Genomic DNA, 13255 nt, shown 5'->3' with positions numbered 1-13255 from the left:
TAGGACAGCCTGGTTCAGTCAAAATAATATTAGCCTTTAAAGTCCAACTTCCTTCCTTTATACCCATCCTTCCCGGGCAGCAGATGTCACTTGTCGGCCATTGCTAGGTTGGGAGCCCAGGATGTTTGACATAAACATCTGCTGACCAAGCCCCTTGAAGCTGCCAGGCACATTTAGATCTTGGAATTTCAACCCTGAAATATTCACCACTATATTCTCAGTCTACTTCTGAGATAGCATCATCATACCCACAGGTGTATTTCAATCCATTCGATTTGTTAGTCATGGTTACTTCAGTGCTATGTAGAGCACATGACTCATTTCTCACAGCAAGAACACCAGGGAAATTCATTTAAATATTTATTCTGATTCTGAAGTTCAGACACAAAGCAGCTGTGCAACCATAAGCCAATCATGTAATCTCTGGTTCTCAAGGCACTTTTGTCCAAATATGTAACACCCATCCCCTCAAACTCAACTTCTTTCCTTTCCCTGGGAGATTGCACTATTCCACAGAGCATCTAGGCTTCTACCTCACAATTTTTAGGGAAACTAAACTATCTTCACTTTAAAGATGGAAGAGATAGGAGCACAACTGTGACATAGGTATTAATCTTGCACTCTACAGCCTCATCTCTACTTCAAGTGCCCAGGATAATCCACTGCAGGGAATCCTTCCCCTTCCCAGCTCTATTTCTCTAACTTTCTGTCTTCATAGTCCTATCGTGGTTGGGACTTCAAGGGTGGTTGAGTATAAATTCCATACTGAAATATTGGTGATGGAATCCCAAGCGGTATGCTTTTGAGCATGCTACTTAACCAATATAAGCCTAAGCTGCTTCACCTCTTTTTAAAAAGGTGGTGATAATATTTACCAATAGGGATAATTACTAGGGTTAAATGAGGTAATGCATGTAAATGCTCTATAATATAGAGCATCACTTGCTAAAACCACTCAATAAATATTAACTATTATTCTATTATTGCTTTTACCCTCAGTATTCTGCTTTCAGATTACATACACATGTATCATGATATGTTAGTCATTATTAGGAGTTAATGTGACTCATTTCTATAGGAGTATGGAGATAATCCAAAGTTATGATTCTATTAAAAGGGTAGATATCCATTTCTGATCTGGCATACAAAGGAATTGTAAACTGTTACTACCATCCTAACAACAAGAAAAAAACTGAACAAACTCAAGAACTTTTAAAATATACATCAGATAATTGAGGAGACAGTAAAAACCACTGCCCTAAAAAGTGGAGAGACAGATGGATGCAGAAAATCATAGTTTACAGGGAGCAGAAGCAGCTGCAGGAACCAGAAACTGATAGGAACACTTAAAGTTTAACTGACTAATTTCTGGAAACTGTGAACAAAGCTTGATAAATAAAAATCTCAGGCATGCCAATCCTTGGGAGTGGCCCACCCCATACTTTTGTAAATTTTACCTCCAAGAGCTCCAGTAAATACTCACAATGATGATTAGAGAACAATCCCTTCATGCTTCTGGCAGAGGAAGGAGAGAGTAAACCATTTTGAAATATTCACAAAGAGCTCTGTTCTCTGCAATAACAGCCTGCCCATAAAGGACCTGGAGTATTGGAAATATGAAACTCTAGACCTCCTCTAGCCTTTGAAGTAGAGGACAAAAATATCCAGCTCTGTCTCCCTCTATCCTTTCTGTTTTACCTAATGGGAAGTGAGAGGGAAGCTGACAAGCATATAAGATGGTCACAGCCCAGGACTAAAAGACTGAATTTAATCATAGGATTATAGAAAGCTTTACCTTACCCTATACCTTACTAACACATCAATAGAGTTCATGTATAGTTACAGCATATTACAGTCAAAAGAAATGCACAACATGGACCTTATTTAAGAAGTCTCTAGGAAAACTGAAAGATAACAAGGGAGTGAAAAACAAAGACATCAAAGGGAATTTTAGCCTCTCACAACTACAGCAAGTAGTAAAAACAGCCCAACTCTTAGCCAGAAAAGCATTAAAAACCTCACACTAAAGGACTATGTACTTCTGTTCCTTTTACCCAGTATATCGTATCTGGATTTTAAAAAAAATTTACAAGGCATACTAAAAGGCAGAAAAAAAAAAAAAAAAAACACGCTGTTGAAGAGAAAGAATAAGCATCAGAGCCAGATTCAGATATAGCAGAAATTTGGAAGTACCAGTCTGCGAATTTAAAATAAGTATGATTAATATATTAAAGTTACTAATAGAAATCATGGGTGATACATAAGGACAGAAGAGAGATGGAAACTCTTAGAAAGACTCAAAAGGGGAATGATATAAATCAAAACAGAAATAAATCATGACTTTGATAGGTACATTCATAGACTGGAAATGGCCAAGGAAAGAATCAGTGAGTTTGAAGATATCTCAGCAGATATTTCCCAAACTAAAAAACAAAGAGAAAAAAGAATGGAAAAAAAATTGAACATAATGTTCAAGAACTGTGAGAGACGTACAGAAGATGTAACATAAATGTAATGGAATACCAGAAGGAGAAATGGAGAAAAGAACAGAAGAAATATTTGACGTCATTCTAATGCTGGATCATTCAAGATTATAGCAGACTGTGAGTTCCACGGTGGCTCAGTGGGTTAAGGGTCTGGTGTTGTCACTGCAGTGGCTTGGTCACTGCTATGGCATGGGTTCGATCCCTGGCCCAGAAACTGCCACATTCTCTGGGCATGGCCCCTGCCAAAAAAAGATTATAGCAGACTAGGCATGAACAGAGAGGTTTGGTGTGCAGGTAGGCTACTGTAAGCATATGAGCTGAATTTTGAACAATATGTAAAAGTTAGGCAGGCAAGCAGGACATATTGGACAGAGGGAATAACATGTACAGAAGCACTCTGATGTGAAAAAGCTTGGAATGGACAAAAAAAAATATGAATAGTTTTGCTCTCTTGAAAGTGACACTGAGTAGGCTGAGGCAAGATACTAAAAGCCTTAAATTTCAGGGGTTCCCATCGTGGTGCAGTAGTTAATGAATCTGACTAGGAACCATGAGGTTGCAGGTTCAGTCCCTGCCCTTGCTCAAAGGGTTAAGGATCCGGTGTTGCCATGAGCTGTGGTGTAGGTTGCAGACGTGGCTCAGATCCTGGGTTGCTGTGGCTCTGGCATAGGCCAGTGGCTACAGCTCCAGTTAGACCCCTATCCTGGGAACCTCCATATGCCATGGGAGCGGCCCTAGAAAAGGCAAAAAGACAAAAGAAAAAGCCTTAAATTTCATTCTAAGATATTTGCACATTGTCAGTTTTCAAATCCCATCTCCAATACTGTTTAACCTATCTCACAAGGCTGTTCTAAGAATTGAATTAGCTAATGAATGAACATGTGTGGCACAGTGTTAGGTCCTATAAACACTCAACAAAAAGGAACTATTAACTAAGAGGTTTGGTATAGAATCATTTGAGTGCTTTAAATAGCATAGTATGCTGGTATACTATGATCAGATGTGCATTTCTGAAAGATCATTCTAGCAGATATATAGAAAGCTGTCAGATTACAGAGAGAGAAATTGCTTAAAGTATTTTAATTTTTTTATCTGTTTTTATCCATTGAATGCTGTTAATATCATTAAGGACATACAGGAGGTCCCTTCTAAGCCTGGATTCTTTTTTTTTTCTTTTTAGGACCACATTCGAGGCATACGAAACTTCCCAGACTAGAGGTTGAATCAGAGCTGTAGCTGCTGGCATATGCAGCCATGTCTGCAACCTACACCACAGCTTGATCCTTAACCCATGGAGTGAGGCCAGGGATCGAACCCGCATCATCATGACTACTAGTCAGGTTCATTACCGCTGAGCCACAATAGGAAATCCTAAGCCTGGATTCTTATAACAATTTAGGAAAGATCAACAGTAAACTCCTGTTAAATTTGAGGGAAAAAAAGTCAAAAATTATAAAAGCTGACAAGAACATATCAATTTGATAAATCAAGAAATTGTACAGTCAAAACTCACTCTTGTAAGAACTATATTCCTAAATACCAAAACCCAGCAGTAAGTGATCATCTATGGGTGGGTGGCTTAAAAGTGGTTTATTTCTACAGTGGAATATTGGACACTACTCAACAGTAAAAACAATGAACTGTTGATATATATGACGACATAGACAAATCTCAAATTCATTATTGTTAGTGAGCAAAGACAGGCACAGAAGGTTACATATCACATTATTCCATTTATATTACATTCTAGAAAATGCAAAACTATAAGAACATAGGAGTTCCCGTCGTGGCGCAGTGGTTAACGAATCCGACTAGGAACCATGAGGTTGCGGGTTCGGTCCCTGCCCTTGCTCAGTGGGTTAACGATCCAGCGTTGCCGTGAGCTGTGGTGTAGGTTGCAGATGTGGCTCGGATCCCGCGTTGCTGTGGCTCTGGCGTAGGCCGGTGGCTACAGCTCCGATTCAACCCCTAGCCTGGGAACCTCCATATGCCGCGGGAGCGGCCCAAGAAATAGCAACAACAACAACAACAACAACAACAAAACAACAACAAAAAAAGACAAAAGACAAAAGACAAAAAAAAAAAAATATAAGAACATAAAACAGATATGTTTTCTCTCAGAGGAAAACAGAAGCCAAACACTCCAACATAAACAACAGCAATATCTTCTCAGATCCACCTCCTAGAGTAATGACGACAAAAAAAAAAAATCAGACTTAATTAAACTTAAAAGTTTCTGTATAGCAAAGGAAACCCACAGCAAAACAAAAAGACCAACCACAGAATGGGAGAATATATTTGCAAATGAAGCGACTGACAAGGGATCAATCTCCAAAATTTATAAACCTGCAGCTCAATACCAAAAAAACAAATGACCCCATCCAAAAATCAGCAGAAGATCTAAACAGGCAATTCTCCAAAGAAGACACATACAGATGGCCAAAAAACACATGAGAAGATGTTCAACATCACTCATTATTAGAGAAATGCAAATCAAAACCACTATGAGGTAACACCTTATACTGTCCAGAATGCCATCATCAAAAAGTCTACAAACAAGAAATGCTAGAGAGGGGGTAGAAAAAAGGGAACCCTATTACACCATTGGTGGAAATGTAAATTGGTACAACCACTATGGAAAACAGTATGGAGATTCCTCAGAAAACTAAAAATAAATAGAATTACCATTTGATCCAGCAATCCCACTCCTGGGCATCTCTCCAGAGAAAACCATGACTCAAAAAGATACACGTACTGCAATATCCACTGCAGCACTATATACAATAGCCAAGACATGGAAACAACCCAATGTCCATCGACAGAAGAGTGGATAAAGAAGATATGGGACATATACACAATGGAATATTACTCAGCCATTAAAAGGAAAGAAATAATGGCATTTGCAGCAACATGGATGGACCTAGAAATTATCATGCTAAGTGAAGTTAGATAGTGAGACACCAATATAATATGCTATCACTTACATGTGGAATCTAAAAAAAGGGACACAATGAACTTTTTTGTAGAACAGATACTGACTCACAGACTTTGAAAAACTTATGGTTTCCAAATGAGACAAGTTAGGAGTGGGGGGATGGGCTTGGGGTTTGGGATGGAAATGCTAAAAAATTGGGTCATGATGATCGCTGTACAACTACAAATGTAATAAAATCCACTGAGTAATAATAATATAAAAAAACAGATTTGTTTTTAGCAAGGACTTGGGCTAGGAGGAGGGAATTGAATACAAAAGGACATGGAAGACCTTAGAGTGATGGGAATGTTCTGGATCTTGTTTGTGGTGTTTACATTTGCCAAAACACATCTAATCATACAGGATAAATTTTATAGTTATAGATTACGCAGAATAACATGAGTTAAAAAAAAAAACTTTGAATCTTAAAATTCCCAATTAGAGTTTGAGATGCCCTAGGTAACTTTATTTCTAACTTCCTATGTAAATTTTCCATTTCTATCATTGCAAAAAATAACAAGTAAGAACTTTAGTTATTAGATTTTTATAACATGTCTGAGACATATGGCAGATGTTATTACATCTATTTTATATATGGAGAAATAGAGACTCAGGAGTATGCAATTACTTATCCACATTAATGTTGGAATGGTGACCAGAATCCAGGTTCCCAGACTTAAAGACCAGTGCTTCTTATACATATGAAATACCTATTCCTCAAACATTAACCCACCTTCTCTAGAACTTATAAATAGTAAATAATGGTTTTCCCAATTCTAGAAATAAAAACAAGGATAAATGGTTCTTAAATCTTGTATCACTGACTATGGTTTCAGGGCACATAAAACTGAAACATCCTCAGATTTCATAGCTAATTCCTTCTGGATGCAAGTATCTTGGAAAATTCTAATTATATAGATTAAATTTTTCAGGATGGAATGTAATTTTATGGTTATGAAATAAGGCACATATCAATATCATTACATTTCCAAAAGGGATTCAAAATCCCCAAGCATTTTACCAAACCAATTTTTAGTTAAAAAAAAATGTTGGTCATTTGGGCTGCTGGTATTATGAGGTCTGCAATGATCTTATTTTTTCCCCCTCAAGAAAATTGTCATGATGAGTAACAAGATTAATCAATCTAAAGCTCTTAACTTTGGAAGCTCATCTCATTGTAATGGTGACAGCATTTAGAAATGGTCATTCCTAAACTGTTATTTTAGTAGATGAAATTAACTCCTCACAATCCATCTGGAATTTTCTTAAACATGGTGTGAGTCAGAGATATAATTATTTTTTCCCAAGTGAATACTCAATTGTGTACCCACCATTTTTAATAAGCCACCATCCCCTTTCACATACTTTAAAATGAAATGTAATAATATACTAAGTTCTCATGTATACATATTTTTACCTGTTTCTGGACTATCTATTCTATTCAAATGATCTAGTTATCCTTTCTTGAATTGTTTTAATTGCTGCTGTTGTACAGTAATTTCAGTGTAAGCTAGAATAAATTCCCTCTCATAAATGTTTTTTTCCTAACACTTCCTTTGCAAATCTGGTACATTCATTCATCCATATGAATTTTCGAATGTTTATCATGTTGTCTTATTTTTAAAAAATCATATTTTAGCAAATCTGAATAAATATTTATATATTAGAAATAACTGATCTTTTATGAGATCTTCCTATGAATAAATATGTTCTGCCTCTCCAATGATATAGACTATATTTTTATGTCCTTCTCTAAAATAATATTTTTATATAGGTTTCTCCCATCTTTGTTAAATGTATTCTAAAGTGTTTTATAGTTTCTCATTATTGCAAATAGGATAATTTCAATTTTGCCTTTATATATCTAACTAATTATTACTAGAAAATATTGAATATTTTGTATATTTTTATTAAGCTACATTACCAAATTATCTTGTTAGTTCCATTTCTATTGATGTTGTTTGGTCTCTTGGGATTTCTTGGTATATAATTACAATCTAAAAAATAAGATTATTTTGTCTCTTCAATTATTTATACAGCATATTTCATTTAATTTTCTTATGGCATCAGCTAGAACCCCCAAAACAATATTGAATACTAGTACTGACAGTGATCATTCCTATCTTGTAACTCATGGGTGTAAAGATATGTGTATGTTTACATGGATGTTTATTGTAATACTGTCTTTATTTTTTAAAAAAATAGAAAAAAAACTTGAATATCCATCTAAAGAATGGTTGAATAAAGAAAGGTTATATATAGCCCATGAACTATGATACAGCTATTAAAAATGAGTCAGATATATATAAACAACATGAAATAATGTTTGTGATACATTTGTGTGTAATGAGGAGAGGTGAAGAGCAATATGTTCAGTATGTTCCCATTTTTATAAAAATGAGGGATGAGAAGATATATGTGTGTATGTATGTATATCTATAAATTACACACACACACACACACACACACACACACACAGAGTTAGCATAGAAGAAAGTGTGGAATGCTACAACAAACAGGTAACATTAGTTGCCTTAGATGGCTCAGAATAGAGGAACACAGAACTGACTTAATTTGTTAAAATGGTCACAGTTTTTAAATATACACAGCTACATATGTTCACTTATTTTGTCTTGTCTCCAGGCTTTATGAAAACCTCAGTAAATATCAAAAAGAAAGGAGAAATGGGTGTCATTAGACTTAAGCAAATCACTTAACCTCTTTGGGGCATCCGTTTCCTCATATGTAAGACAAATAAGTTGTGCTAGATGGGCTCTAAGGTCCCTATGATATTACAATTCCTTCTTCTTAGTTCCAGTTTGATCTTGAGAAAATCTCTTTCTGGTTCATTTGAGTCCCTTTGAACAAAGAGTCATTAAGGAGTTCTTCAGAAGGATTACAGGAACTGTTTCTGAAATAACAATTTTCAGAGAGCATTCTATTTACTCAGTGATGTGAGTGTATGAGGTGCATAAGATATGTATTTAGCAGAGCAATCAGAGTGGTGTTATAAGAACATGCGTTAGAAATTAGAAGTTGAAGATTTGAACCCCTAATTGTGTGTTAGCTAAGTGACCCTCTGTTAGCTGTTTGTTTCCTCATTTAAAGTAATAATAATACCAATAGGTAGCCTCACATTCTGTTGTTAATTGATGGAATTCACTGGGATAAAGGGACTCTACACTCTTGTGTCACGTGTCCTCAGTTAATTATGAGGTTGTTCTAATTGTTGTTGTCTTCTTTTTCTTCCTCTTTTTCTTCATTGGCATATAGTTGATTTACATCTAGTGTTCTTCTTAGCTCAATAAAGAAAATAATCTCTATCTCTCATTTTGAAAATGTTTCTAAATGCACTGACATTGTTGTATATTCTATTCTAATGTCTAAGCCCTATTCATAGTGTCAGGAGGAAGTGCTCAAAGTGTAGCCCCTCTCCTCACTTCCTTTCACTAACTAGTAGAGCTCACATACAGGATTTACAGCCCTCCCACCCCCTTACATATATCTCTTATATTCCAAGGACGCCCAGAATAGGCTTATACTCATTCATCATTATGAACACTCCCCAATGCCATACTAGCCACCTCTGCCTTCCAATCCATCTGTGATTATATGCAGGCATGGAAGGAGAGTCCTCAAAGTCCTTCCGTAACAGAAAGGATGGAAAAGAAACAAGTTTAAAGAATTCTTCTATCTGAAAAGAGGCCTGGGAAAGGGATTGTCAGGACACATACTTTTCCCTGTTAAAACACAACATAATAACTGTACATTTCTAATGTTCAATATGTACCAGAATGAACTCTGGACAAGTGTGTCCTCCCCTTTTCATTGCTATAGGCACAGCAAAATCATGTCATGTTCAGTCTGGTAGGAGGAAATGCACAGACTGCAAAACAAGCAAGACAGATTTTTGAACCATTGGCTAAAAAGGAAACATTTTCCCAATACATCAATACATTTTGTCAAGGATTTACTTGAAGCCTTATATGAAAAGCAGGGTTAACAATGCAATTGGGGATGTCAGAGATTCTTTAACTTTTGGTTTCAGTTTTTTATTCTGATTCATTTGTATAGTGTAGTGGCTAAGTGGAAGGGCCCAGGAGCCAAACTGCAAGTCACAAACTGCTGTGTGACTTTTATTAAGTCACTAAACTTGTCTGAGTCTCCAGTCACTTTTGTAAAATGGGGAAAGTAATAATACCTACTTAAGACAGTAGTTCTAGAGACAGTGGTTCTAGAGACTGAATTAACCCATTTAAAGCAATTAAAATAGAGTCTGATATTTAGTAAATACTTAATAAATGTTACCTATCATTATGATTATTATTTATCAATTGTAAAATGTTATAGAATATTCAATGTTCTTATCCAGGCAGAGCTGGAAAAGCCATTTGCTTCACCATCATTGGTCCATTTGTAAGAAAGAGTGAGGATTAGCTTTGCCCAAGGAATAAATTATTTTAGTATACCATGACAATGGTGATGTCTAGAGATGTGGGGGAAAAAAAGGAAGAAAGAATTTAGCAGAAAGGTATGAGGATGAGATAGTAGAATGAACATTGTAAGAGAAAGCTGATTATCTGAATTTTACTCCTAGTTGCTAACTCTTGAATTGGTCAACCCCCCTTTCTCAACTATAAAATTGAAATAAAACTTTTTTAATCTATCTTTTCATGGGCTTCTCTAACCAGTGCTGCACCTTAGAGAAGTATCTGTGATCAAGGCTGGGTTTAGCCCCAAGCCTATTGAAGGAGAGGGTAGTGATTAGGAAAATGGACTTTGGAATCACACTACCTTGAATATAAGATGAGGCTTCATTAGCTGAGTAGCTTTGGACAAGTTTCTATGCCTCTCTAAGACACAAATGTTTTCTCTATTACATGAAGATAATAGCACCCACCACACGGAGTTGCATTGCAACTTAAATGAGGTAATGTAGAGACCAAGCTTGGCATAGTAAATGGCACAGAGTAGTGCTTAATAAATACTAACAAAGCTGAAGATGGCATGAAGGGGCTCACACAGTTATGGATATTCTATATTTTTGCACAGTGAACATCACATTCCTTTTGATCTGTCAGAATATTAAGGGAACAAGGGAGGATGACAATTCACATAGAGACTTGAGGTCTTAGTTCAGGACGTGCTCTTGGTGTCTACTGTCGAGTTCCCCCAGGTGTGGAGATGAAAGGGCTTCAAAATATAAAAGCACATGACAACTATAGGGAACTAGGATTTCGGCTTTCCTGGGAACCAAAGGTCCATCAGATCCTATAGAAACAACTTGATCCACCTTTTATGTGTATTTGGTTCCAATAATGTGAATAGTACCTTGCGGAAAACCTCCTGAGTCACCTCTGGGCATCACGTATAAAACTGAACCACGTGCCAACCAGTGTGACTCACAGGTTGGCAGAGGGTGCTCAGTCCTCTTTTAGAACCACAGGGCCCCAGGCTAGCAGCCAGAATATCACAGCTGGAAGTCTGTGTGTTTATTTCTCTGCTTTCTCCTCTAGATCCACACTCTGCCACTGTCTGACCTACACTATGTCCAGGAAGCTGAAGGCTATTGATTCTATCTGCTGGTTTTGTCCTCTGAATTCTGTTTATATTTACAGGGTGGGAGGGGAAATGCTGGCAGGGAAACCAGAAGGCAGGAGTTAGGAGGGGTCAGGGTTTTCATCCTGCCCACTCCCTCTCTGTCTGCCACAGTTCATATGTTCCTTGAAGGCCCAGCTCCTGACAGGCCTGCTCTGCTCTTGCCAGGTTCCAGGGGCACAGCTCCTTCCTCTTGCCGCTGGAGGCCCAAAAGTGGTTGTTCACTGCTTCCTCCCTTTTGGGTTCCCTTAACCCTAACCATACCTCTGTAAATAGTTCCTTCATCCAAGTCTCTTCTGTGAAACCTGTGACTGTGGTTTATCTCCAGATAAACATTATTTCCAGTGTTCACACATTCTGCACTGAGCCCATCTCTCCCCTCTGTACTGATGCCAGTGGCTCTTACAACATAGGCCATGATAAAGGTTGTTGTTCTTTGCAATGACTACTTATAATGACTACTTGTAATGATGGGCCTTTGTTCCTAACATTAAATAATATTTTTATGTCCCTCAAATACTTTCTTTCATGTGTTATTTAAATCTTCACTCTTCTTCCCACTTAGTTTAGAGAGTTGGGGTAGAGAGAGATTTTCCTTATTTTCAGTCCTTGGAAAAGCTGGGATTGCTTCTGACACCTGCTGTTAGAAGTACATGAAAACCAGTAATACACAGGAATCATAGCTCTGAATTATTTAGCTGTGGCTCTGTTGATTCTTCTCAGTAAACATCTAATACCAAAAACTCAAAGTAAAATTTCTCCCTTTGTCTCTCCCCAAGCCAGCTATCAACTTAAGTTAAAAAATTCATTTGACATCACACTGAGTTACCTTGTACCACACGACATCAGGCTCCTGATCGGACTTTTTGAAGTCATCCATGTCTGGGCAGGAGATCTCCTTTCTTTTAGTGACTTCAGATTTTTCCAAATAGCGGATCCTGCTATTGTAGCACAGGCCTGATTCATTCTCTGCAACAGTCAAGGACATTGACACCTTCATGCAATATGTCGAGTTTCTGTAGGAATAAAGAAATAGCAAAATGGCTTTATTGGGTGTTTACAAATATGTTTGCACTCTATACAGTTCAAGAGTATTGACTTTTTCATTTAGGATATTGCCTAGAAATCAGAAACAACATGAAAACAGCACAGGAAAGCTTCCTACTTCAACTGACAGGATGATATAAAACAAAATGCTAATGTGGACATCTCTAGCCATGAGATAGCAACATAGCTACACAGCACAGCTGTACCCATCTCCTGAAGTGTAAAATAATTAGACTTCTTTCCCAGTGGTAAACATTGCTATGTTCACAATCTGATAGTGAAAATGCATGAGAAAGTCTATAACTAGGGCTATAGCCATTTTTAGTTGGCCTCCATGGTCAGTACTTTACAGGTATTCTAAGGGCTGTTAATTTTGCCACTGATTTCTAAGCCAACATTTTCTTTTACAGGGGACCTAGCAAAAAACAGATCAATATACAGAAGGTATCTGTTAACTCACATAGCTTTTTAAGGCGCATACTGAGATATGTCACACGTCAAATTCTGGGTTCCTATAAAAAACAAATACTAATAGGGTGTGGACAGTCAGGATTAGATTTATCCACCAAAACTAGCATTATAGAGGGGTTTCCACATTAAGTTTTACCATAAGGCCATTTTAGAAATTGGACATTAATTGACTCACCCGCAATACAAGGTTATTTATGGAATTCAATTCTGCCCTCATTTCCCTGTGTATATCCCGTGACTTTTCCCTACTGTCCTCTACCTGACTCAGAAAATATCAACCACACAAAAGAAACCTGGAAAGTATGAGGAAGAGACCAGAGGCAGCATGGTAAGACTTAGAAAACGGTTAAGTGTAAATCTTCTTGTGAGACATTTCAAAATCATATCTGTTCTAAACGTGAAAAGATACCTGCTGCTAAAAAACCACAAAGTGCCAAGGACACTACAAAATAATTTTCACAACTAGGTAACAACGATCCTGATAAATGTGATTATCATGCCAACCAATGTTAAGATGGCCTCCAGTGATTGCTATTATTCATACTACTTAGGACTCATTGAAATTTCACAATACACCAAACACCATATAAAATACAGGTGTGCTTATGGCTGCTGTCCATGGGGTTTACAGAACAAGTTAGCAACAATGACTATTATTCATATTTCTAGTGAAGTTAAT

General features: G+C 37.1%; 1 protein-coding gene across 7 annotated transcripts in view; it reads right to left on the bottom strand.

Annotated features, from left to right (window-relative positions):
- The window catches only part of IL1RAPL2 (interleukin 1 receptor accessory protein like 2), a 1117802-nt gene that overhangs the window by 486497 nt on the left and 618050 nt on the right, over positions 1-13255 (bottom strand). For all 7 annotated transcript variants that reach the window (XM_085008093.1, XM_085008091.1, XM_085008095.1 and 4 more), the window contains one exon: positions 11888-12074. In XM_085008093.1, coding sequence (XP_084864219.1) covers positions 11888-12074 — 187 coding nt within the window. The remainder of the gene's footprint in view (positions 1-11887; positions 12075-13255) is intronic.

Source organism: Sus scrofa, chromosome X (assembly GCF_054392235.1).
Source record: "Sus scrofa isolate SSC_HxYL_T2T_F1_AM1 chromosome X, Sscrofa_HxYL_maternal_Yorkshire_Landrace_v2.0, whole genome shotgun sequence".
In the NCBI taxonomy this organism is placed as follows: domain Eukaryota; kingdom Metazoa; phylum Chordata; class Mammalia; order Artiodactyla; family Suidae; genus Sus; species Sus scrofa.
The sequence above is the reverse complement of the archived record's forward strand: the minus strand, read 5'-3'. Positions and strand labels throughout refer to the sequence as shown.